General features: G+C 39.8%; 1 protein-coding gene and 1 long non-coding RNA gene across 2 annotated transcripts in view; one reads left to right on the top strand and one right to left on the bottom strand.

Annotated features, from left to right (window-relative positions):
• Nucleotides 1–479: 479 nt before the first annotated feature.
• On the bottom strand, nt 480–27,592 carry LOC137351681 (uncharacterized). Its single transcript, XR_010969556.1, has 3 exons — nt 27,484–27,592; nt 23,309–23,450; nt 480–1,455 (listed from the first exon to the last, which is right to left on the bottom strand). It is a non-coding gene; the product is annotated as an uncharacterized lncRNA (long non-coding RNA).
• nfic (nuclear factor I/C) overlaps nt 27,209–27,592 on the top strand; it is a 535,921-nt gene continuing 535,537 nt past the window's right edge. The window contains exon 1 of the mRNA XM_068016379.1: nt 27,209–27,498. Coding sequence (XP_067872480.1) covers nt 27,490–27,498 — 9 coding nt within the window. The 5' untranslated portion in view covers nt 27,209–27,489. The remainder of the gene's footprint in view (nt 27,499–27,592) is intronic.

Here is a 27,592-nt window from a genome sequence, read left to right as displayed (position 1 = left end):
CTTCTGTGGCGAGCAGATCAGAATCAAATAGAAGTGAAGATCAAAGTTACAGAGGAAACAACCCTGAGATGAAGCAACACCGGGGTTTGAACTTATAACAGTGGAATATTGGCCATCAAAACTAAAATATCAAGTAACTTTACACCAGTTCAGTCGCATTACCTTTACTCAAAATGTAAATGAGAAGTTTTTTTTAGAAAGAGCCAATAGATGTTTTGTTAATTGGTACTTAATTCTTTCCCCCATGTTAAATTTGTCCATGGAAATTGGCTCACAAAGCCTTCACAGGAACATTTGACACCAATCATAAGAGAATTCAACAGAATTGCCAAATAGAAACAAAAGATGAACTGTTATCTCACATGCTAACCAACTGGCAAGATTTCATTTATTGTGTAGCTCTCATTCAAATTAAGTTTTAAACAGGATATGAATAACTGCAAGTGATGACAGACAAACAATGAATAACTATTTATTGAAATCCATTATATGGAACACAGCAACTGCATTTTGATATCACGCTGTTGACACAACTAGTTCAGGTGCATTAGAATGACAGGTGTCACATTTTAATGTCCTGTGATAACTGCATATTGTCCATGAGGGCATGATGGAGAATTAATGCAAAAGAACACTATTAGTGTCTTCTGCAATAGAATCAGTCACCATGAAGATACTGAGAGTTTCCAGCCGTATCTTTGCAATAGGTCCATTGTAGCTCTAATCATCATGTGTGGTGTCCGTTGCCAACTTGCAAATAGTAACTCTGCTTTGGCATAGAGCCAGTGTCCTGTGCAGTTGAGATCCCCTTCTTCCACTCAAGTTCAACATTTGTTTCTTGTAGGTCTACTGCACCTGGGTGCATAATCTTAATTTTGCACATATGTGAAATTGAGATAGAATTCTCTCAGAAAAAGAAAATACTTTTTGAGAAATAAAAAGTATCATTCAATAATATCAACATATTATGGGCTTTTCATTTCCTGAATGTAAAAAGCTGCAGACTAATATGCATTTTGAATCTGTATTAATTTTTTCATTGAAATTGTATCTGAAAATACATGTTACTAGAATTAGAAACCAGTACCAGGAAAATATGTTTCTCTTTTAGTTGCATTGCAAACCTGAAATAATAAATAAATAATTATGATAAACTGGTGCAGAAGCAAAGTGTACATCAACATCTCTATCTGTGTCTATCTGTCATATATGAAAAACTAGTACAACAGCACATATTTCCTCACTGGCATTCTCTGTCTTCACACGTTTTAATGAGCTGACTTAAATACAATAAATCACAAATCTAATTATCATGACTTGCATGTAACAATGTAGACTCGAATAAACCTTACAAACATGAAACTCAACCAAACAAATGGCTCAAAAGAAATCTCAGTCTTTTCATCCACTGTGTTTCTTCTTCTAAGCTGAAATGTTTTATATCCAAAATAATATCTGTAAAATAAAACATGCAACATTTACATATTTCACAATAGCACGATTGAACTTGCCTATAGCATTGTCTGTTGTGTCTTTGAATAACTTCCATTCGTGATTTTGCTTGTGGGGTAAAAACCTGGCTTGGAATTGATGATTTTCCCCTGAACCATTACTCTGTTCACTAAAAGCTGGCTCTACAGTGTGAACATGTGTAGAATTCCCGGTAGGTCTCAGTGTAAATGGAAGGATATATCTCCTTGTGGTGTAAAAGGATTTCTGTGTTTCCCCAAATAATTTTAAAACAAACTGTAGAATGATATTTTTAGATTAAATTTCACATTTGTTGACAATTCTTAATTTTTAATTCAGAAAGACAACATAATCAGACAGACATAATAGACTCATTATTGGTACCTGCAGTTGATTTTGTTAAATTTTCTATTAATCATTGCTTTCAAATTCCTTTATTTTTTTCCAGTATATTTCCTCATGTTTTTCCTTTTCCAAACAACATTTTTCCTCTCCAAACAAAAATAAGCAGATTAAATTTTGAAAGATTTTCAGGTAAACACAAAAGGGTGATTATAACCCTGCCGTGGGACTTGCTCATCAAGATTCCATCTGAACTTAACCTACTCTTCTTATCAGATGGGGTTCCTTCTTTAAATATGCAAATCTGGCTCCAATTATGTCATTGAGGCCTTACTGCGGTGTTATCCAGAGGCCTAGATGGGGAAACTTCAAGGTCATTCTGAACCCCCTTCCAGCCATTTAACTGAGTGTTGGTGACAGTCCCTTCGGTCCCTGGTGGCTGCTGCCCGGCATTCCACTCCTGCCCACTGGCCAGTTGCAGTATTTCACCAGTTTCGGCGAGTATCCAATGTGGCCTATGCAGATAAGGCCTGGGAATTAAACATTCCTGGGTCTAATGCTGCAGGGGTTTGGTAGGCTAGTCGCACCCCTTGGCCTCACCTGACTCCCGCCAAGTTAGAATTGCCTCTAAAGACTTTAATCAATCACTTGCGTTTTTGTTTATGGTTAAAAAATTATAATAAGCATTCTAATTAATGACAGCTGTGTAATTTATGTAATTGCAGTTTGTAATGGAAAACAAAATAATGGGATCATACGCTTTTTGAGTAAAAATGTTTCAGATGCAGTCAGTAAGTCTAAAATGTTGTTAATCCAGATTCTGCCCGCCCATGCCTGTTCTTTGCAACCACAGCGTTCCCTCCCTGTTGCTTCCCACCCTGCTGTTTTCCCTACATCATTCTCATTTTCACTAAATCTCCAGGCTCAACTATCCCTATGGCTCTCTTCTAGAACCCGTTCTCATTTTCTCTCCTGTACAAATACGTCAATACAGTAGACTAGTGATTATGTTACTGGGCGAGTAATCCAGAGGTCTTCATGAGCCCTCTCTCAGAGGTTTGGACTAATAAAATTTAAGAGTATAAAAGGGTTTGATAGGGTAGATGTGGAGACGATGTTTCAAGTTGTAGGGAAGACCAAAAGTAGGGGCTATAAATATAAGATATCCATTAATAACTCCAATAGGGAATTCAGGAGAAACATCTTTACTCAAAGAGTGGTTAGAATATGGAACTTGCTAGCATAGGATTAGTTGTGGAGAATAACATAGATGCATTTAAGGGGAAGCTAGATAAACACATGAGAGAGAAAGGGATAAAAGGTTATGTTGATACGGAGTCAGATGAAGAGGGATGTGAGGTCGCTTGTGTGGAGCATAAACACCAGCATGGATTTATTGGGCTAAGTGGTCTGTTTCTTTGTTGTACACTCTGCCACACTCACACAAGCTGAAATTATGAACTATAAAATGAACTTACGAAGTAAACCTGAAATGAACACTTTTCTTGTAAACAAAATGGAGTAAGAGGTCAGGTGACCCTTTCCTTTCCTGCCAATACAAAGAGCTACAGAACTCTGAGCTAATTTTCATGTATGGACAAGTCTTGGAGAAGTCATTAAAATATAAATGATCTTCTGGACACATCCCTGAGAAATCATTAAAATGCAAACAACCTTTTCTGTAGAAATGGCTGCTTCTCTCCAACTGATTGAGTTAACAGTGATGTTGCAGACCTTTTGACTCCAAACTCAAATTCCAAAGAATCGGTGTGAAAAGCCCTATTTCATTAAAATAAGATGAGGATGAATGACATCTGGACTCCATTGTCTAACAATGGCCTCACCATCAGAAACCATTTATGGGGACAATGGAAAGAGAAACAATGGTCACATGACAGAAACTGAGGCTGCATTTTAAGAGTCCATGGCCAAAGAAGGTGGAGGAGGTAAAAAAAATGTTGCCTGCCCGCAGAGGCACCGCATCACCGAGCCGCTGCAATTCCAGATGTGGCAGCTCATTTGCATGAATCCTCTGCCTGCCCCCCGCGATGAGGGGGCGGGCGAGCCGCCGCAGGCGACGGTGTCCAGCGCCGATGGCCGGAGCCGTTTTTAAAGGGCTTACAGCCCTCAATGTACATTTAAAAATTAAAGGGACTGGTAAGTAGAATTTCCACAAAACAGATTTCAATGATCTTTAAATACATTCTTCCCCCACACCCTCCCCCTCCCACCCCCCACACCACCCCCCGCGGAGTGACCACCGCACAGTTCTTGTGGAGACAAAGTCCCATCTTCACACTGAGGATGCCCTCTATCATGTTGTGTGTCACTAACACCACGTCAGACTCAGAAAAAGTCTATCAGTTCAAAACTAGGCATCCATGAGGTGCTGTGGACTGTCAGCAGCAGCAAAATTGTATTCAACCATAATCTGTAACCTCATGGCCGGGCATATCCCTCACTTTAAAATTAATATCAAACCAGGGGATCAGCTTTGGTTCAATGAAGATTGTAAGAGAGCATGCCAGGAGCAGCAGCAGGCATATCTAAAAATGAGGTGCCAACCTAGTGACACTACAACACAGGACTACATGCATGCTAAACAGTGGAAGCAACATGTTATAGACAGAGCAAAGTGATCCAACAACCAATGGATCAGATCAGAGCCCTGCAGTCCTGTCAGATCCAATTGTGAGTAGTGGTGGACAATTAAACAACTAACCAGAGGAGGAGGCTCTAAAAGCATCCCCATCCTCAGTGATGGGGTAGCCCAGCACATCAGTGCAAAAGATGAGGCTGATGCATTTGCAACCATCTTCAGCCTGAAGTGCCAAGTGGATGATCCATCTCAGCCTCCACCTGAGGTCCCCACCATCATAGATACCAGTCTTCAGCCAGTTTGATTCACTCCATATGATATCAAGAAGCAGCTGAAGGCATTGAATACAGCAAAGGCCAGGGGCCCTGACAACATTGTGGCTGTAGTACTAAAGACCTGTACTTCAGAACTAGATGCACCCTTAGCCAAGCTGTTCCAGTACAGCTACAGCATTGACATCTACCCAATAATGTAGAAAATTGCTTAGGTATGTCTTGTCCCCAAAAAGCAGGTCAAATCCAATCCGAACATCAGCCTACTCTCAATCATCAGCATGGATGGTGTCATCGACAGTGCTATCAAGCGGCAGTTACTCAGCAACAACCTGCTCACTGATGCTCAGTTTGGGTTCTGCCAGAGTCAATCAGCTCCAGACCTCACTACAGCGTTGGAACTGAATTCTAGTCGTGAGGTGAGGTGAAAGTGACTGCCCTTGATGTTAAGGCAACGTTTCACTGAGTGTGGCATCAAGGAATCCTATGAACATTGATTCCTAATAACTGCACAGGGAAAACACTCCACTGATTATAGTCATACCTAGCACAAAAGAAGATGGTTGTGGTTGTTGGGGACCAATCATCACAGCTCCAGGACACTGCTGCAGGAGTTCCTCAGGATAGTGTCCTATGCCCAACCATCCTCACTTGCTTTATCAATGATCTTCCCTCCAACATAAGGTCAGAAGTGGAGATGTTCGCTGATGATTGCACTGTGTTCAGTACCATTCGCAACTCCCCAGATACTGAAACAGTCCAGGTCCACATGCAGAAAGACCTGAACAACATTCAGGCTTGGGCTGATAAGTGGCAAGTAACATTCGAGCCTCACAAGTGCCAGGCAATGAACATCTCAAGCAAGAGTAAATCTAACCATCTCCCGTTGACATTCAATGGCATTACCATTGCTGAATCCCCCACCATCAACACCCTGGGGGTTACCATTGACCTGAAACTTAACTGGACCAGCCATATAAATACTACAAGAGCAGGTCAGAGACTGGGAATCCTGCGGCGAGTAACTCACCTCCTGGCTCCCCAAAGCCTGTCCACCATCTATAAGGCACAAGTCAGGAATGTCCTCTCCATTTGCCGGGATGAGTACAGCTCCAACAACACTCAAGAAGCTTGGCATCATCCAAGACAAAGCAGCCTGTTTGCTCAGCACCCCCTCCACCACCAGTGCACAGTGACAGCAGTGTGTACCATCTACAAGATGCACTGCAGCAACTCGCCAACACTCCTTTTACAGTACCTTCTAAACCCATTGCCCTTACTACCTAGAAAAACAAGGGCAGCAGATGCATGCAAACACCACAACCTGCAAGTTCTCCACCAAGTCACTCACTATCCTGACTTAGAACTATATTGCCGTTCCTTCACTGTTGCTGGGTCTGCTGTAACTACACCACATAGACTGCTGCGGTTCAAGATGGTAGCTCACCATGGCCTTATCAAGAGCATTTAGGGATGGGCAATAAATGCTGGCCTAGTCAGTGATGTTCACATCCCAAGAACAAATAAATAAAAGCCTCCTTCTGTGTTGTAAGATTCTCTGATTCATCCTCATTGCACTCTTTTGCATTTTCTCCATTATCTTTTGAAAGTTTGTTTAGTTTAAGTGGAGGAATGTGACCCCACATTCATGGCGAGAGGAATGGTCTTCCATGGCTGTTTCACCCTCTAGTTATCAATGGAATGCCTACATTGAGCATAACTGTGTGCTTTACTCCCATATCATCAATTATGAATTAAAAATCCTTATCTCTAAATCATGAATCCTGGCCTCCGCTGTCTACAGTGTTCCTTCACTTCTCACTAAAATTGAACATCTCATAATTGTGTTGTCCCATAGTATTCGATTTAGATAGATAAGTAAGCAACATCATTGCAGGTATGTCCAAATTTGACACACAGTTGTGTATTACTTTTACCTGGGCATCCAGAAAGCTTACCAAATGAAGTTGTGCATTCCTGCAAAAACACTAGGAAAGATAAGCATGCAATTTAACTCCTAATGACTTCCATTGTGCACCAAAAGGAATGTTGCCCTAAGATATCAGGTGTCCTCAGCCAACTGTTGTGGCAAGCAGAGAACCTAAGTTTCCTCATCACGGAGCCTGATCTTGGTACTCCAGGGTAATTAAATCTTCAATACTGGCCAGGATTTAAACCAGAATATAAATAATTTTACACAATTAAATTGTTAGTGAAGGTCACAGCTACATAACTGCAGAAATCTATGGTCATCAGTAAAATCTTTTGAATTGCTGTACGTTTTCATTTTAGCATAAAATAACTTGTATCTCTTGTTGCATCGTGGAGGTCTCGCACTGTAATGTTTTTGCCTGAGTACTGAAGCATATAACTCGTTTGATTATTTTGGTTTGTTCCTGGAAAGCACAGTACTTGATAATGTCTGCTCTTTCCTTCCATTCAAACAATCCCTTGGATTTGGCAAGCTCTTGAACTTGTTTTACCATTTACTACAGTAATTTCATTGTCTCTCATTGTTTACAGCATCTGTGCTGCAACTTTCCATGCCTGTGGCATCAATCTGACAAGGACTGGATTTTATTTTTACTTTATCTTCTCATGTTTTCTTACAAACAGCATAGATAGTTTTCTTCAGTAAATTACTAATTTGGGAAATAGTACAACAATGGGTATACTGAAATTTAAAACAGTGAGTAGACATCATAAAAGAGACAATTGTTCAGATTATATTAGAGATGGCAAATTTATAAATGCAGGAATATGTCTATTGTGTTTGAAAATATTTTACAGTTCCTTGTATTCAGAAACTCCTGAACATATGCTCCCTGCTAATTCATTTTCGTACTTGACTAGCAGATGTTAGGAATTAGTGAAGGCTACATTAATATTACAAAGATGCTGATGTGGATTTGTTCTGTGGTGAAAACTGTCAACTCTAGAAAATAGATTCAAGTATTTTCTACAAAACCGTCTTTGCTTTTTCTTCCATTTGTCATTTCAATTTATTTCTAACTTCTCCCCTTTGTAACCTTCTCAGCTCACTTCACAAGACAAATGATCAACTGCAGATACATTCTCAGGTTATGCCAGTTGTCACCCTGTGTTCAACCGGTAAAGGGACTGAGGAGTGCAACCAATTGGTAACACCTGTTGATTTCTATCAGTTGCATTTGGTGTCGATGACTTGGTTGGGACTGGCAACTTAGCATTTGGGGGAAACCTGAATCTCATTTGGTGTGGCAATATGTGAAACATCACAATGTGACTGTGTAAACAGCCCTCATTACCGAATTGAGTATCCTGCCCTATGATGGATTATAGTAGACTGGATTGTTCTAGTCTGTTCATGGTGTCATGGTACAAGTTTCCACGCGATTTGCCCTATCTCCCATTATGTAGAGACAGAGGCCTTTTGCATTCTCTGCTACTGATTGCCATAGTTTATTTGCTGAAATTAAAGATACTTAGAATAACAGGACTGAGTCTTTATCAGCTGCATGTAATGTGAATCCACACCTGGCATGTAAATGACATATGACAAACCTTTCCTACCAAAACTCTATCAAACATAGTTTAAAATAATAAGAACCTTGTCACACGTACAAGAAGTGCGATGATGAAAAAAATTATGGACAAAAAATGAAGAGTTATAAAAAATAACTTTGTCTTTTAAAAATTGGGCCTTTCTTTTAAAAAGTGAACAACATGGTCCAAAATGTCTGCCGAAGTATAAAGAGTTGATCTTTGTATATTCAAACTGTCTGATAGGAACAAAGGAAAATCTTCAAAGCTAAGAGTTGTCAATTGCACCCATCCTACACCCATCCTAAAATAGTCCAGAATTGATGGCTTCTTCTGAAACAAAGAAGGTGTAAAGTAGCAACATCCTGGGTCATTGTGTGATCACCATGGGGGACAGACCAAGCGTCTCCTACTAGGAGACGAGATATAATACATCTTTACCTTAAAAGGCAGCCTAGAGAGAGAGAGAAAGAGAGACACCTAGAAAGCAGCATCCAAGAAACTTGTTTCCAGGCCTGCTGTAGAATTATACATCTACACCTATACAGCAGTGAATTATAAGTGATCCACTGTCTTCAACTGAAATTTCAACCAAGAGAGAAATCTACAAACACCTCAGGCCGGCAACCGGGAACTTGACTTCCAAGAGAATTCAACAGGTTTACTGTGACCAACCCCCGCACCACCCACCACCCCCCCGCCCCCCGAAACCTACCTCCCACTTATACTTCTTACTCCTTTTTCCTCTCTATCTGTCTCTTCTTGTTTGTGTGTGTGTGTGTAAGCAAAGGCGTGAGCGTATGCAGTTGCAACAATTTCGGGTTAAGGAGTAGTGATCAATAAATAATTGATTTCTGTTTTAAACCTACAAGAAAACCTGTCGCTGTCTGTTTATTTGACAACTAATACACAAAGGAGTTAAACCCTAATAACAAAACACACTTGCTGCGGTCAGGTGAGAGTTGAACAGTGGGAACCACCCAAATCTCACCATGTGGCTGTAACAAATTGGGGGCTCAAAGCCAGGATCTGAACCACCAGGCAATTGAGAGATTTGAAAACGGGAGGAGAATTGACCTATAAAATTGTGGAAAAATAAACAAACAGGTTTTCTTGTATTCTGTTTTTTTCACTATGGTGTTCAAAACAAAAGATATAGCCACATTTAATGCTAAAGAGTTTGTAGAGCAAGAGAGATATCCCATAATAAGTTAAACAAATTAAGTATTGAAGATTTAAAAAGCTTAGCTACAGAGGTGGGAATTACTTTCAAACAAAAAGCAAAGAAACCTGACCTGGTGAAGAGTCTAGCTCACTATTTTAAACTTACCCCTCAACCAGAAGAAGAAAGCCGAGAATCAGAGTCTGAAAAAATAATTCTAGCTAGAATCCGGTTGCTGGTGAAGAGGGAAGAAATACAGTTGCAGTTGAAAAGAGAAGAGGTGCAGTTTCAGGAGGAAAAGGAAGAGAGAGAGTTTCAGCTTCAGAAGGAAAGAGAGGAAAGGTAGTTTCAATTGGAAAAAGAGGAAAGAGAGGCGAAATGCAAACCCAAAATGAGACACTCAAACCTTATCCCCAGTGCAGAGCAAAACTTTGATGCACTGAGACACTCAAAACTAGTGCCAAAATTTAATGAGGAGTAGTTTCAGCCATATTTGATCTCATTTGAGAAAATAGCTACTAGGCTAAAATGGCCGAAAGAATTTTGGACTCTCCTCTTACAAGGCAAATTCATGGGTAGGGCTCGGAAAGCTTTTTCTCTGTTATCAGAAGAAAGCTCCTCTGATTATGAACGAACTAAAATTGCAATTCTAAATGCATATGAGCTAGTACCGGAAGCATATAGACATAAATTCAGACACACCCAGAAGAGATCCTTACAGACCTACATTGAATTCAAAAGAATTACACATATGGCTTTTGATCACTGGACATGATCTGTCAAGCTAGAACAATCATATGAAAATTTGAGAGAAGTGATGTTGCTGGAAGAATTTAAAAGTAGCATCCCAGATGGCATAAAGACCCACACTGAAGAACAAAAAGTCACAAGAGTAAGAGAAGCAACGAAAATGGACGACGATTATGAGTTAATTCACAAATCCCTAACTCAGAATAAATTTGGATCTAGTAACTCTTACAAGTTAGGGAGATATAGCAGGGATGCAGAGGAAGCAGAAATGGGCTCGACAGAAAATGACAGTAGGGAAAGAAATCCAGACCAGTCTCCAACTTTTAAAAGAAGGAACCCAGGTGATCAACCAGTAAGGGTCTGCCCAACATGTTTCCATGCCCAAATCTGGGCATGTCCAGGCAAATTGTTGGTATGCCAAAAAACCAACAGGAGGCACTGCAGTCAAGCCCGTGTCTGTGGTTATGAAAATGGTAAGCATGTGTTCTAATATAACTCATAAACAGAGCACATACCAGAACTTTTTACACAAAGGAAAATGACTCCTTTTGTGTTCCAAGCACCAGGCAAGGAGATAACCATCTTCAGGGATACTGGTTGTTTTCAAACCCTACTGGCAACCAAATTTGCAGAAATGCCACCCAAAAGCAGAACAAATACCACAGTATTGGTAAAAGGGTATACTGAAAAACGCTTGAAGGTTCCCTTAGTTAAAGTTTACCGACAGAGTAAGTTGGTCACCAGTGTAGTGATAGTTGGGATCATTCCGAGTTCACCCATGCAGGAGGTAGACCTATTGCTGGGCAATGACTTGGCAGGAAGCACAGTATTGTACTCAGAGGGTCCAGAACATTCCATGGAGAATGGAGAAACGGAGGGTACAAACAAAATCCTGCACAGCTGCAGAGGGCTGGGGAAGTCCCAAAAATCTCACAGGGGCAATAGAGCCAGAAAAATTTAAAGAGGCTAGATTATGGAAAATCCTATCTCTGAAGTAAAAGGAAAAGGGAAGGTAAACTACCCTGAAGTAAGCAACACTTGTGAAAATCACAGGAAAACTAAAAGTGAGGTCAGTGTGGATCTACCTACTGAAGAATCAAATGATCAGGTTCCAAATCCAAAAAACTAATCAAAGCCAACAATTTAGATTCAGAACTCAGCAAGAACAAGGGTCTGGAGGAAATCCCAGATGCCTCTCAGGGGCTAAAAAAAAAACAATTTATCACCCCTATCACCCTGGAAATAGGAACTATCAATGTACCAGAACCTGAATGGCTAAAACCATGTATTGTGGAAGCAATAGTTAAGGGGTTGAAGCTTTTACAGACAAGACAGGAAAACTTGCCAGCAGTAATGGAAATCTGCATACTGCAAGCTTCACCAACAACCACATGCTTATGGAGATGAATTTTCCCAAAGGACTACAAACTGATGCTGGAGAAACTACAACCCCATTTGACAACGTGACCGAAAGAAATGCAATTTTTAATGGTACCTCATCCAAAGGAAGAATGATGAAAAAAACTTAAACTTGAACATGAAATGGCTGTTACAAGCAATGCCAGCTGTAGCAGTTGTAAAATTGAGGAGTGAATGAAATGAAAGTGCAATAGTGTGACCCGATATCTTTCTTTCTAAACCCAAAAAACAAACAACATAAAAATGAAATCTAAGAAATTTAAGTTTTTCCCTTTTGGGGGAGGTGTAACACATACAAGAAGTGTGATGATGAAAAAATTATGGACAAAAACTGAAGAGTTATAAAAATGAATTTTGTCTTTTAAAAAATGGACAATGTGGTCCAAAATGGCCACCAAAGGAAAAAGACTTGGTCTTTGTATATTCAAACTGTCTGACAGGGACAAAGGAAAATCTTCAAAGCTAGGAAGAGTCAATTTCACCCATCCTACACCCATCCTAAAATATTCCAAAACTGAATGGCTTCTTCTGAAACAAAGATGTGAAATAGCCACGTCCAGGGCCATTCTGCGATCACTGCGGGGGAGAGACCAAAGTGTCTCCTACCGGGAGGTGAGAAGTAACACATCTTTACCTTAAAAGGCAGCCCAGAGAGAGCGAGAAAGAGAGAAACCCAGAAAGCAGTATCCAAGAAGCTTGTTTCCAGCAAACCAGAAGGTACATGCCCTGCTGTAGAATTCTACATCTACACATATACAGCAGTGAACTAGAAGTGATCCACTGTCTTCAACTGATCTTTCAACCAAGAGAGAAATCTACAAACATCTCAGGCCTGCAACCAATGAGAACTTGACTTCCAAGAGAATTCAACAGGTTTACCGTGACCCCCTGAAACCTACCTCCCACTTATAATTCTTACCCCTTTTCCCTCTCTATCTGTCTTTTCTTGTTTGTATGTGTTGGCAAGCAAATGCATGAGTGTATGCAGTTGCGACAATTTCGGGGTAAGCGTAGTGATCAATAAATAATTGATTTTCTGCTTTAAACCTACAAGAAAACCTGTCACTGTCTGTTTATTTGACAAATAAAACACAAAGGGGTTAAACCCTGATAACAAAACACACTTGCTGCGGTCAGGTGGGAGTTGAACAATGGAAACCACCCAAATCTCACCATGTGGCCGTAACAACCTACATTTTCAACATATCATTAGAAGTTGCAAAATCGCAATGCAACTTCTAGGAATGAGCATCAGATTGAATTCCACATCTGGCGCAACCTAATTTGGGGAATTCGGGTTAGTTTTTATGGTCCAGATATAGTTTAGGAATCTTGTTTCTTTTTAGCTTGACAGTTACTGCCCATATGTAGAGAGACAAAGTGATTTCTGTGTACAGTGCAGTTAGAATAGTCTTCATGAGTCTTCTAAACGTTATTGACACTTATTGGCTATGTAGCTGCCATCATAGCTAACATAAAATGAAAACAATAAATAAAATGAAATCCTGGCATGGAGTAGATGCACATGTCCTTGTGGCTCGAATGCACTATCTGATCCTAATGTGATCTTGTAGTAACTAAACATTCATCCAATCCCTAAAAGTGTAACAGAAAGAGAAAAATATGCAGGTCAATGGTGATAATTTATCTGTTCAATCCAAGATAATTTGCTCACATAGAGGGAGGTCGTATATAGCCCCGTGCTCTAATATATATATATATATATATATATATATATATATATTACAGCACTGGGCTATATACAACCTCCCCCTTTGTAAGCAAATTATATATATACCTGTGCTGGTCCTCTAGGATCATATTTTCCGCTATCTGCTAATTTTACTGGAAGAAGTAGACATATGTAAATAGTTTTATAAATACCAGTTGGAAGTGTAAACAAAATATTCTATGTTTAGCACTGCTTTAAGCATTTTCCTATTCAAAATGGGTTCAAGAATATTATGAAAATAAAAGGAAAATAGCATTTTCCTTGTTAAAGCCTTGTTCAAAGCCAATCATTAGAAACTCACAGCGAATGATATAAGGGGAGAATGTAAAAGAAAACTGAGCATTGACTCTAGGTGACACCTGACAGTAATGAGTTGTACAAAGGACAAGATTTTGAGATGTCACCACAGCACTGATGCAAGATAGCATTGATGCAGCAGGCATTGCTGGGTAGCTTTTAGTGCAGTAGGAGAAAAGAATGGCCCAGAAAGGGAATAGGAGGCACACACTTCACAGACTATCGACCTTCAGCTACATTATCATCAGGGCATGACAGAGGAGGAGTGCACGAGGAGGCCCATACCCACGCTCAACAGTGTATGTGACCAGGGAGTACTAACTGGCCCACAAAGACTTGAAAGGATAATCAATCATTCAGGCTGCACTACCAATGACAGTGAAAGTCATCACTGTCCTTAACCTTTATGCCACATAAGTCCTTCGAAGCACTCATAACACCACAGAAGTGAGTTACATTGCTTCATTGACTTAATTCCTGTTTTGCCATCACTACTTTGCATACATTATTGTTGGCATCCCCCTTACGTATGGCCACTGATATAACGATTTCTTCACCTTGACAATAATCCTAAGATATTCTTAAGTATTATATTACCAGCAAATTGGAGATAGGCATAGTTGTGTTAGTAAAAACTGACGGGAAGGCTCTCCCTTCCTCAATGTCCACTTCTCCCAGCTTCTCGCCTGACAGTTTTTCAGTATGGAGCTTGAATTACAGTTCCTGTGCTCAGCAACAAAGCTGCCATTATTCACTGGGACTATCCCATCAACAGTATGACACTGCTCTGAATTCATTTAATATGAGCATTGAAAGCCAAAGGGAAATCCAAGAGAATCTCCATGTATATTCAAGTTTGAGTTACTTGGAGTGCTGAGCCAGTAAGGGAAATACCACAGAATTGTTGTGAAAACTAGGATTTAGGAAAGAATAAAGCTCCAGTTATTATGACAGTCACAAATCAAATCCTACCGCAATCCACCCTGTAATTGCCAGTGTAAATGTAAATTATGTACCTGAGTTGGTTCTGGCTTCAAGAAACACCTCTGAGCCAAGTTTCATGCTGGCGTCAATTAAGAGGCATTCTCTTCCCCTATTCAGCCAATAGTATCAATCCTAATTTCCCCACTATAACTATCCTATACTGCTTCCTAAAGTTACTGGTACCATTGCAGTTATCCAATTCAGAGCAGGCAGCACGTAGAGAGCAAGTCCAGACAACCCACTCAGGTAGTTTTGTATACAAAGGCACTGTAATTCTACATAAATACCATCATGTGTGTTGACTGTTTCAGTAAATTGTGTTTCATTTTGTGCTGGTTGTAATTCATGCATGTCATCAGGGGTTGATTTGTTCATGCACTGCTACTGGTAAGATTTAAAAGAAAGTCAGAGTCATCTTTAAAGAGTAACACTGTCAGCCTTTCTACAAATTAAACTATAAGAACTGTTAAGATTAATATTTCTAAATTTCTGAAGTTTGTTTCTTTCTTAACTTTTCTTTAAACAGTTTTGGAGGAGTTACCAAATCCAATGGGTAAATGAGATGAGTAGAGTGCAACTGAAATTTGAAGTAGCAAAAAGTGGCTAGATACATCTGCAAATCTGGATGCCTTTTGAACAGTAAACAATCCAAGCTATCCACTTCCAACAGCACCTAGATCAAACCAGACTCACCCAACAGGTAGCTCCTATCCTTTGGCCAATCAGTGGCATGCAGATTGCTGCTAATATAAAATGGCAATTGGACTGTCCTCCCTTAGTTCTAATTTTAGGCTGCAAGTCCAAGAGACAACAGAAATGGTACATGGGACAAATTACTAAGTAGGAGGACAGGGCACTAAGAGCATGTGCAGTCATCCGTTGGATGCATCTTAGGCATAGAACTGCCTCAGAGTATAAATAAAATGTACTAAGTGCAAGAATATGGCTTTAGGGTGTCGCTGTAAATGAGGTGTCACTGTCTTAAATGTGGGTTGTTTAGACTTCCTCACATAGTCATGCGTAATGATTTCTCCAATCCAATTCCCCATTTATGTTACCAAGTTCCACAATTTGAATAACAAACCTTTAAAAAACTCAAATCAAAAGAGAGAAGACAAAGACGCAAATATTTTTTATAACTGATGTTTTTCTTCCATCTCCTCTTCTCCAAAAAGCATTGACTCCTTAGAGGAAATGTGGTCATAGATACCTCACCCATATGCCCAATATTTATAAGGGAATCTTGAAGGCTGAGTGTTCTCAACCCAATTGGCTCCAGGTGAAGCAATATAACCAAGGCTGAGCTCATCTTTCCCTGATGTCCATACACATGCACGCCCAGTAAGAGCCACTATCTGGAAGCAACTGGTCATCAAACCTGGGACCCACCTGGATTATACAACTTTGCTATTCACTGAGTGATCAGCTCGAACTGGTTTTCTTTTTTAAAAAAGGGTTCCTGATAATGAGACTGTTTATTTAAACCCCCCTTTCTACAATTATGTTTCTATTTTCCTGTGTCTGCCAATCACTGGTATTAATTAAGATCAAGCCACAGTAAAAAATGATAAATTTTGATTGGGGGCTTCTGAAATTCCGCTGTCAGTCATTTCAGCCGACAAAGATACAGCTAATAATCTTAGGACATATATAGATATTGAATGCACAGCATGTTTGACTTTAGAAATAAATAAAATGCTACCTTGGTGGTAGCAACAGAGTTGTACCAAAATGCTCAGGTTATTAGAGACAATGGTAACACAGCTAGTGAGGAGTTACCAGAGTGGTTGGATGCAGCTTCATGCTTGTGATTCCCCAAACCTGAGACAGAAAATTCTACTTGGTGGTTACTAGTAAAACAAGATAATTTCACTCTGTTGATCAATCCACATCGTTTTGATCAATTTCATTTTTATCAAATGGCTTCTGCATTACTGGCAGGGCTTCATTGTACTATTATTGTATGTACAAATAAGTAGATTAATCAATGCCTAACTATGTTACTAATACTGCCGGTATAACTTATCCAATTGCACAACAATACTTTAGCATATGCAGTTCATTAAAATATGGCATATACTGCCCAATTGCAGAAGTGTGATTAAAACATGGAATCACACAGTTAGCAGAACTGAACTGGAAATGACTGGCAGAGAGCCATTTGAGTATATTGAATACATTTGAACTGAGAATGTTGTTTATTTTTATTAATGATTTATGTGAACGCAATAGACGTTTGCCACTGATGTCATTTTGTGATCTGTAGTGGAAACTATTTTCCAACACATGGCAGGATTTCAGCCAATCACATCATGTGTTTTTCCCCCAAGTTATATAATATTTTGGTGAACTCACCCATAGAGTTGAAACCCGGTTCTCCTGGCACCTAATTTATGTATAAGTGTCTGAAGTTTTGTAACACTACATCTGGTATTGCATAAAAGTAAAATAACTTTAGAAAAGTGAAAATCAAAAGTGGGTTTGGGACATGTAAGGGACAACAGTCAGCAGCAGACATATTTAGGAGACATATGAAGGTCAACACTAGGTCTCATTTTGAAAATAAATAGAAGGCTATCCATCAGTGATGCCAGTGTGCTTTGCTACATATTGGTAGGATACAGCTTGGTGATAGTGTGAGATGACATTGAGTGGCAAGATGCAATCAGTGATGTCAACGTGTTGTGCCATGGAGTGTCAAGATGCAGCTGAACAATGCCAGTGAGGTGTACCACGGAGTGGAAGGATACAAAATAGGCTAGCTACCTCCCACACAGCTAATTCCACTTTCAGGTTATTAAGAGGAGGTGCTGAAACATCTGGGGACTTGTGCCAAAATTGGGAAAGCTATCCCACAGACTAGTTAAGCAACAGCCTGACATAGTCATACTCACATAATCATACCTTTCAGCCAATGTCCCAGATTCCTCCAACACCGTCTCTGGGTGTGTCTTATTCCTCCAGGAGGACAGACTCACCAGCAGAGAGTGGTGCATATTTGGGAGGCAGTGGCCCTGGGAGTCCTCAACATTGACTCTAGATCCCATGAAGTCTCAGGCATCAGGTCAAACATGAGCATGGAAACCTCCCACCGATTGCCACCTACTGCCCTCCCTCAGCTGATGAATTGGTACTCTTCCATTTTGAACATCACTTGGAAAAAGCAATGAATGTAAATGGGTGGGGAGTGACTCAGTAACACCACTACTGACCAAGCTGGCCAGGTCCCTAAGGACTTTGCTGTTTGACTGGGCCTGCAGCAGTTAGTGAAGTAATCAACACAAGGGAAAAACCTATTTGACCTCGTTCTCACCAATCTACCTTCCACAGATGCATCCAGCCATGACAGTACTGGAAGGAGTAACCACCGCACAGTCCTTGTGGAGACAAAATCCCATCTTCACACTGAAGACACCCTCCATCGTGTGGCATTGCCACAGTGCTAAATGGGATAGATTCAGAACAGATTTAGCAGCTCAAAACTGGGTATCCATAATGCACTGTAACCTCATGGTCTGGCATATCCCTCACTCTGCCATTACCATCAAGCCAGGGGACCAATCCTGGTTCAATCAGGAGTGTAGCAGAGTATGCCCGGAGCAGCACCAGGTGTACCTGAAAATGAGATGCCAACCTGGTGAAACTACAACATCGGACAACATGCATACTAAACACTGGAAACAGCATGCTACAGACAAAGCTAAGTAATTCCACGCCAATGGATCAGATCAAAGTCATGAATGGTCATGGGCAATTAAACAAATGTTGGACAGAGGAGGCTCCATGAACAGCCCCACCCTCGATAATGGCAGGGCCCAGCACATGAGTGCAAAACACAAAGCTGAAGCATTTGCAACCATCTTTATCCAGACATGCTGAGTGGTGATCCATCTAGGCCTGCTCCTGAGGTGCCCACCATCACAGAAGCCAGTCTTCAGCCAATTCATTTCAATCCATTTGACATTATGAATACAGGCCCTGACAACACTCCAGCTGTAGTGGTGAAGACATGTGCACCAGAACTCCAGCTCCAGTTGTTCCAATACAGCTGCAATACTGGCATCTACCCGACAATGTGGAAAATTGCCCTGGTATGTTCTGTCCACTAAAAGCAGGAGAAATCCAATCCAGCCAATGACCTTGCCATCAATCAACTCTCAATCATCAACAAAGGTATTGAAGGGCTCGTCAACAGTGCTATTAAGCAGCATTTACTCACCAATAACCTGCTCACTGATGCTCAGTTTCCACCAGGACCACTTGGTTCCAGACCTCATTACAGTCTTTGTTGAAATAATGGAAAAAAGCTGAATTACAGAGGTGTGGTGAGAGTGACTGCCCTTGACGCCAAGGCAGCATTTGACCGAGTGAGGCATCAAGGACCCCTAGTAAAATTGAAGTCAATGGGACACAGGGTGAAAGCTCTCCACTGGCTGGAGTCATACCGAGCACAAAGGAAGATGATTGTGGTTGTTGGACCCCAATCAACTCAGCCCCAAGACATCACTGCAGGAGTTCCTCAGGGTAGTGTCCTAAGTCCAAGAATCTTCAGCTGCTTCATCAATGACCTTCTCCTCAACATAAGGTCAGAAATGGGAATGTTTGTTGATAGCACAATGTTCAGTACCATTCCCAACTCTTCAGATACTGAAGCAGTTTTCGTGTCCACATGCAGTGAGACCTGGACAACATTCAGGTTTGGGTTGATAAGTGGCAAGAAACATTTGTGCTACACAAGTGTCAGGCAATGACCAACAACATTACCACCATCAACATCTGGTGGCCATTATTGACCAGAAACTTAACTGGATCAGCCACATAAAGACTGTGGCTACAAGAACAGGTTGGGTATTCTGTGGTGTGACTGGCCTTCTGGTTCCCCAAAGCTTTTCCACCTTTACAAGGCACAAGTAATAAATGTGATGGAATACACTCCAATTGCCTGGATGCAGTTCCAACAATACTCAAGAAGCTTGACACCAACCAGAACAAAACAACCCACTTGACTGGCAAGTCTTCAACCATCTTAAACATTTACTCCCAATACCACCAATGCATCGTCGCTGCAGTGTGTACCATACACAAGATGCACTGCAGCAACTCACCAAGGCTTGTTCACCAGCACCTTCAAAACCTATAAGGACAAAGGCAGCAAGCATATGGTAACACCACCACCTCTAAGCTCCCCCATATGTCATACACCATCCTGACTTGGAAATATGTCCTTGTTTCTTCATTGTCCCTGGGTGAAAATCTTGGAAGCCTTTACCTAGCAATACTGTGGGAATACCTTCACACACGGACTGCAGCAGTTCAAGAAGGCGACTCATCGCCATCTTCTCAAGGGCAATTAAGAATGGGCAATAAATTCTGGTCTTGCCAGCTACAACCACATTCCATGAATGAATAAAGACAGCTGGACTAGGGATGAAAAGTGACCTGTTCAAGACAATAGTAACTTAGTGCAGAGTGGATGAGTACCTTAATGGGGACGATGGTAACTGAGCTGGTTCTAAGGTTATTAGTCACCTCAGACACAGGAATATTTATTTTCTTAAGCACACACACCAACAAGGTACTATTTAATGTGTGTTATTGTGTTCTGCCTCTGTCATTGATATTTTTAATGCATAATCATTGAATGCAAAAAGTAGCATATTGATTTCTGGGTGCAAGAATAAATTGTGTGCTGTTCCTGGACTTTGATGCAGAGCACAGAGAGGCCATGCACAGCTGGTGTATTTGAATTGGCTGTTGGTGGAGGCGTTGCAGGTGTAGTTTCAGTCACTTTTTGCGATACAGCTTTATTCCTCCATTTGCCTCACCAAGTCTGGCATAAATAGATTATTTTGCTTTCTGGGAAATGTTTAATCATTTTGGGCTATTTCTCTGGTGTGACTATTTTTATTGTCACTAATATGAGTTTTTCACTATTACAGTGTAAACCTCCATCATTTACAGAATACCACATGGGCTTTTTCATGTCTTGCCCAAGCACCAGCCTCTTCCATATCTCTGCATATCCTCAGTCACACTCTCCTCTCATTTTCCCTTGTATTCCTGTAGCGCATAATCTGCTTCATTCTTTGTCTTTCCTTCTCAGATCTTCACTTTCCTCTTTTTGCCTGTTCTAAACCTGCACCTCATTCACTGCCTCTCTCTTGCAAATGAACCTGTCTAATTTCTCATCTCTGCCTTTCTCTATCCCTCCCAATAACTTTTCTCAGCTGTTAACATGGGGCTAAATCTGGAAGATTATTGCAATATTGCAAAGCTACTCCTTACCCCACCTCCTCTACATAAAAATAATTCCTAAAATGAATCAAATATTTGAACAATAAAAATTATTACATGCAGAAAAGCAAATCTTTACAATGTGAGGTGTTTGAAATAAGTTATTGGATTGTGTAAGCTAACATTCTATTTTTGTTCTATATTTATGATAAGCATGGTGTTAGAAAAAATAATTAAATAATACTGAAGAATGTATAGCTTATTCCCTACATGCTATTGCCTAACATTGCAAAACATTGCCTACATGCTATTGCCAAACATTAGCAAAGAAATGATATCAGACACTTTCAGGCCTAAAGTTTTTAGTACCAGGTCACCTACATTGCACAACCTCTATCATATCATCTAATCATAAGACATGGTCTGGAAATTATTATTTGTGCGTTGGTGTATAAATTCTTGGCATGTCCATATGACATTCATCAGTCCGCCATTTTAACTGAAACATTAAAACATTTATTTTAAATGGAGAAAACCACCATTAAAATGTTTAAACATCTGTATACCAATATTACAAACAGTAATTTCTAGATTTCTTTCTATTTGAATTCTAGTTGGTTCTATTCCACACAGCAACAATGGCTGAGAGAGCAAATGAGCAATTTGAGTTCCATCAGTGTCATTTAACAATGATCACTGGAGCTATGTAGAGTGACCCAGAGAGACTCTTTTATGATGCCTCTGCCCTTTAGAAGGCGGTAGCATTGCTTTGCACTTCCCGCAATAATATATCTGAAACTCAGCAGATGAAGGGAAGAGCAATTGTGGATATTAACTCACAACCACCCACTCTGCTTTGCCATATGTTAGTGTCATGCTGTCAACAATGAGCCTTTTTTATACAACTTATGTGTTATATATTATAAAAACAAGACATTAGATGTATTTCCTTCATTAACTCATATTTGTGTTCTACTTGCACTGGCTTTTTGCTTGCATTAGCAAAAGAAGAGAGAAAACAAAATGAGGTACCTGTAAGGAAGTCTTAATTTATTCATACATATTATTCATAGAATCAGTGGAGGCTCTGTTGAGAGTCCTAACCCACTCCAGCTTCACTCATACTTGAATGGCGTGATCAAAACTATTGACTTGTAACTCATTGCTAGCTCTCTAGGACTCTAGCTTGTTATATCAATGTCGTTTGATAACGTCTATTGAGTGTCACAATGGCATGTGTGCATCATGTGTTTGCAAATACTCCCATAATAGGTAGAAAAAAATTAATTGCCTTCAGTGTAAATTTTGGGGTGGAATTGTAAATTAATAACCCAATGGTACATTGGAGAGCCAGTACATTTAGCCATGGAATTATGTGATGCGTACTCTCTGTCTCAGCATCATGTGTTGCTGCTAAGATTTAGCATTACTAAGTCTTGGTTCTGAAAAGAAGAGGTTGAAGATGGGAGAATTAAACTATTACCTGGGACAGTGGAGGGGTGTCCTATTAAATGGAAGACTAGTACAGATTGTCCCCTTCTTCACTTGAAGCTGACAGCCTGGCAATGGCGGTATCCTGATGCCGGGGCTCTATTCACTACAAGGTGAAATTAGTCCAAGCTGTAGGGACATGGATCCCTACAAAGGTGTATGCTGAGCATGATGAGTGTTGTAGTACTTCTGTACACAATTGTAGTATGAAAGGAAGGGGTGAAATAGCTAGTAATTTATTTTTTTAACTTGAGAGGGTTGTATCCCTTGCCTTCCGGGTCAGCAGGAATAAAGCCCGGTAATTGGAAAGCGAGGCTTAAGTGGTGTTTTTTCAATCTTTATGTCAGAATTATGTGCCCTTTTTTAGGCTGATGTATCCAAACAGCTGGGTGTTGTGATCCTGCCTTTGATACTTGCTTCTTCTCTCTTCCTCTAACTTTCAATGGCGATCTTTCTGCAAACAACTTTTGGCAATACCTGTTCACCACATGAGTCTTTCTAGCATAATATAAATGATTATAGTTCTGCAGTTAAATATATCAGACGTGAATTTCCCCCTTTAATCTTCAATGGAAGAATGCATTATTTGGTTTTACCGAGTCTGTTTTAAGGATTAATTATATTAAATAAACATGTGCGCGACGTGGAAATCCTGAGTGTTCCTCAAACTTGCAGATGAAGTAAACCCCCAAGTTTGTGCTGCTCTGTAACTCTCACCTATTCGTGAAACTCCATTTTCTGATTCCTATTCCCTAATTTACAGTTATCAATAATTTAAAGTAATCGTGTTCACACAGCGAGCATAGTTTTATTAAATATTCATGTCCAGCAGCTTCAGTGCGACGTGCTAAAGATTCCTTATCAGCTGTTCTAAAATTATAGGGAATGCATAATTCCAAACTTCAACAAAGTGCATTCCATTCAGTAGAACGCGCGCATGCTAAATGTGCAGTGTGCCTTAGTTAAAAAAATGTTTGAGCTGCTCTGATTAAATATTTATTGAGGTTTTACTGGAAATATTTGGTAGCACTTACAGTACTTGGATTGTGTTTCCGGATCCTGCACCCTGTCAAAATTTACTCGTCCCTCCCTCTGCTTTCCAATCCTCCCCTCTGCCCAGGGTGTCATGGTTTACATATCGTTGTCTTAAAACTTGTGCCGCTGGGTTTATTCTCGCTGTAAGCAAGTTAATTAAAATATTTCTGAGTTAAACGATCGGAAATGTATGCACCTTCTCCAACACTGATCCCGTGTGAACTCCGAATTGTCAAGTATCCTCTTTAACACATCTAATATCTGATCATTTCATGAGCTTTTACGGAACTGTGCAGCTCCTGCATTTTGCTGACCCTATTTCTAAATGTATTTTTTTTCCTGAGTCTCTCCTTCGGCTGTATTGAAATCTTATAAACTTTACACACTTGGCTGCTCTAGATGGTGTCAAGCAACTTCCGAGCGATTGGCTTATTTGCATCATTTTGAATGTCAGTAATCTGCTTCTGAGACTTCCCATAGATTTATGACAAGTTGTAGGAAACCATTTTAAAATCGACCTGTACAAGTTATAGACAGGAGAATTGTGAAAAGCAGCATCTAAATTGTTTCCAACTTTTTTTAGTTGCCTGTGGCTGCGAGATATGCCAAATGCAATGAACTGTGGTCATTCCCATTCAGAAACAATGTAGCTGAATAATTAGCACCGCTACCTTGTAATAACTGTAGCTCAGTATGAAGCACTTGTCATTTGCAAATTCCCACACTGCCGGCGGGAGGGGGTGAGGGGGGGGGGGGGGGGTGATATATAAAAAATTTCAGGTCCCAATTATTCTTCGGGCGTCCTGTCCTATGTGGTAGCTTAGGAAGAAACGAAATATAAATGTTTCCACAAATGTTTTGTTCGATTTCAAATTTTGGACTGCATCACAATAAAACTTGACGCATTACTGTTATTTGTCACAATAGTTATCTATTTGGATAGAAGAGATTTATAATACTTAAGATAACTTGCAGTATATCTGCAGATGTAGAAAAAAGGTAGCAGCAATAAAGACATTTGACAGAAGTATTTAATAACGGTGTTGCATCGTGGACCATCGCAACCTGATCGCATACAAGATGCAAGAAAGTAACCTCCAAGGCGGAGGAAATGTCTGACATTCATTGCTCGCGTATTACAGGTTGAGTGTGGAGCCGACAGGTGTATTTACAGTCACCAAGTCGCCCATTTTCGTCTTTTAAATTAAGGTCTTACAAAAGTTCTCAAAACTTGTTCCTTCACTTTTTAAAATTTAATATCAGGGCAATCCCAATCCTATAACGAAGTGACCAAAAAATTCAATTCAATGTATTTCCCCCAATCTGGGCAGTCATTTTTTTCGCAGGCTGTGTGACGTCATTGGTAACAATTCACTTTCCTCTCATTGACTTATAAATCAGTTGTTGCTCAGTAATCAAGTGTTACTTTATGATTCAATTACAAAGTGTGGATTCAGTGGTGAGTTTTTTTAAAATATCAAGTAACCATATCTTTTGATTTTTAGTATCGAACGGGGAAGGTTGATATCACACAACTTATTTAATAAACAGCAAGCTGAAATGAAGTAAAAACAAAAAATGCTGGAAATACTCAGTTTTTATTTCAGATTTCCAGCATCTGCAGTATTTTGCTTTTATATAAGCTGAAGTGAAGCCTCATTCGGGATTCCCTAATTTCGTTATACCAGTTCAATTCCATTCAGTGGAACAAGAAATTGTTTGATATTTGTTTTTTTACAACTTGCAAACATTGAATGATAAACATAGCTTCAATTAGGATTTAAAAAAGGAACTAATTGGATGCTATTTCTAAAAGAAGTAAAAGAACAGAGATCTAAAATGGAAATTCTCCCAAACAGAAGCTGATGGAAACACTTAGCAGGTCAGGCTGCATCTGTGGTGAGAACAGACAAGTTAACATTTCAAGTGTAGACTATTCATCCGAACTTTTGTTTCTTGTCAGTTGGTTATAATCTGGATATAGTGCAAGGAACTGTTTCACCTCATAAAATAAAAAGTACTATTTTTTGTATCTAAGGCCAAATATTGCTTTTCTCCCCAATCTGTACTCTCATTCGAGTTCTTCTGCACCAGAGTAGTAACAGAAAAGAGTTTCTGGTCTTACTCTGTATGTGAAAGTTAATTATCATCATTGGAACATTGTCAGTGTTTGATAATAATCCAGGTTGCGAGGAGCTACAGTAAGATATCTCCTCAACTGGGAACAGGTGCAATTAACATTTTTCAATCGGTTTAACTTTGCCTGGAGCAAGCTGCCAGCTGTTCCACAGTAAACCGGCCGCTTTTGATGCGTAAATTCGGTTTCAGGTTTTTTTCTAAAATGTGTAAGTTTCCTGAAAAGTATATAAAGCATTGTAATGTTCAGTCAATCAATGACATTAAACAGAGGAAATTATTTTCTATTAAGTTCCATTTTCTAGACTTGAATTGATTGCTACTGTGATTTCCGTCTCATCGATTCTTAACTGTTACTTTTGCCAGTACTCTAATTTTAAGTGCGAAATTGGTGTGTTAATGTTTTTATCAATATCTCATTTTACAGTGAAATGAATTGTATTGCTATAAGGTCCTGGGAGGCTGCTGAGGCACACTTGCTGCAAAGTTTTCCAGGTACAGTCATTATGGTCGAGTGGTGACCAATCAAGATATTTTAAATGATAAAGGATCCCATAGGCTAGATACAGGAGAAACTATTTCCTCTGGTAGGGGATCCGGAACAAGAGAGCATAATCTTAAAATTAGATGTAGGTCATCTCGTAGTGAAATCAGGAAGCAATTTTTCACACAAAGCATAAAGGAAACCTGGAACTCTTTTCCCCAAAAGGCAGTGAATTAAAAATGTCAAGACTGAAATGAATAGATTTTTTTGTCATCTAAGATTATTAGGGGATATGATACAGAGGGCGAGGGGATTAAATGAAGTTGAGGGATATATCAGCCATCCAACTGAATGACAGAACAGACTGAAAGGGCTGAATGGCCTACTCCTATTCCTATGGAAAGATATGGAATTGGAGGTAGATACATTTAGAAAAAATGAAGTTGTTTCTGTGACAAAACTATTTTACATGAACGTTTCCTTCTGCAATTCGAGATCGATTCATGTTTAAAAAGACTTTAAGGTAACCATTTCACTCCCCTAAAAATTGCAAAACGAAATTACTTAGCAATAAATAATGGAAAAGCTCATTCCCATTTTTATTCTACTTTTTTCGGTGCGGTCGCGATTTCATGTCTCTAAATTTAAGGTGTATTTCCTGTTCAATAATAGAGCAGTTCTTGTGATTAACTCTTGCTGCGAGACAATTATATGTTAAAGTTTATTTTTTCCTATTTCAAAATAAAAATTGCCCTCTTTTTCTGATATAACTCGGTCGATTCATTTTCTACAGATCCACTTGATTTTTAAGAAGCGATATTAGCCAATCGTTTGTTACCTCTCTGAAAAAAAGTTACTTTAGTTGAGAAACGACTATTTGTGATATTACAGCATCTATGTCCTTCAGTCGTTAGAGAATCGGAAATATTTATTTGAGTGATTGTGATTATTTTGATATCATGAAAAATCCTATTGCCCAAAGCTTCAGCCAACAGGAATCGCCACATAGCACCGTCCGGCACCACGTGTTCCTGGCTTTAAGATTATTTGCAGCTTTTATGTAAACGCTGCTCTAACCTAGAATTTAACTAAAGATTACTATGTGCACAGAGGTGGCAAAAGAAAGCAAAAACCGAGCACATAATCTCTCTGCAGCGATTGATGTGTGCAAAAAAAGCTCAAACCCTATGATAATGAAGTGATTTCCCTATGCAAATAAGCCATTGCGGAAATAAACAGCACGCCTCACTCGCTCCCTTTACTTCTGTAATATTTTTATACTACGCCATCAATTCATCACTAAAGCGGCCAAGGCAGCCCTCCCCCATCTTTCTCCTGGGCAATCAGGACCCGCCGGTTGCCTTCACTTTTCCATCGGATTTGTTAGAAGAAACGAGAAAAAAAAACCCACACACATCCATCCACACACACACACACAGAGCACAGAGCCAAGACCGAGGGCAAATATTTTTCTGGATGAAGTAGGAACATTGCAAAGGAATACAAATGAGGCGTTAGACACGCTTCTAATTCGAGTGCAAGTTGATTACGTACTTTCACATGGCAATGGTACGTATATTTCAATGCACAGTCTTGATCGGCTTGTGTGTTGGTTCCGGTGTCTGTGTTGCAGTTGCCGCTCTCTGTTGCTTGTGTGATCGGG

This window comes from Heterodontus francisci, chromosome 36 (assembly GCF_036365525.1).
Source record: "Heterodontus francisci isolate sHetFra1 chromosome 36, sHetFra1.hap1, whole genome shotgun sequence".
In the NCBI taxonomy this organism is placed as follows: Eukaryota; Metazoa; Chordata; class Chondrichthyes; order Heterodontiformes; family Heterodontidae; genus Heterodontus; species Heterodontus francisci.
This window is presented reverse-complemented; position numbering and strand designations above follow the sequence as displayed.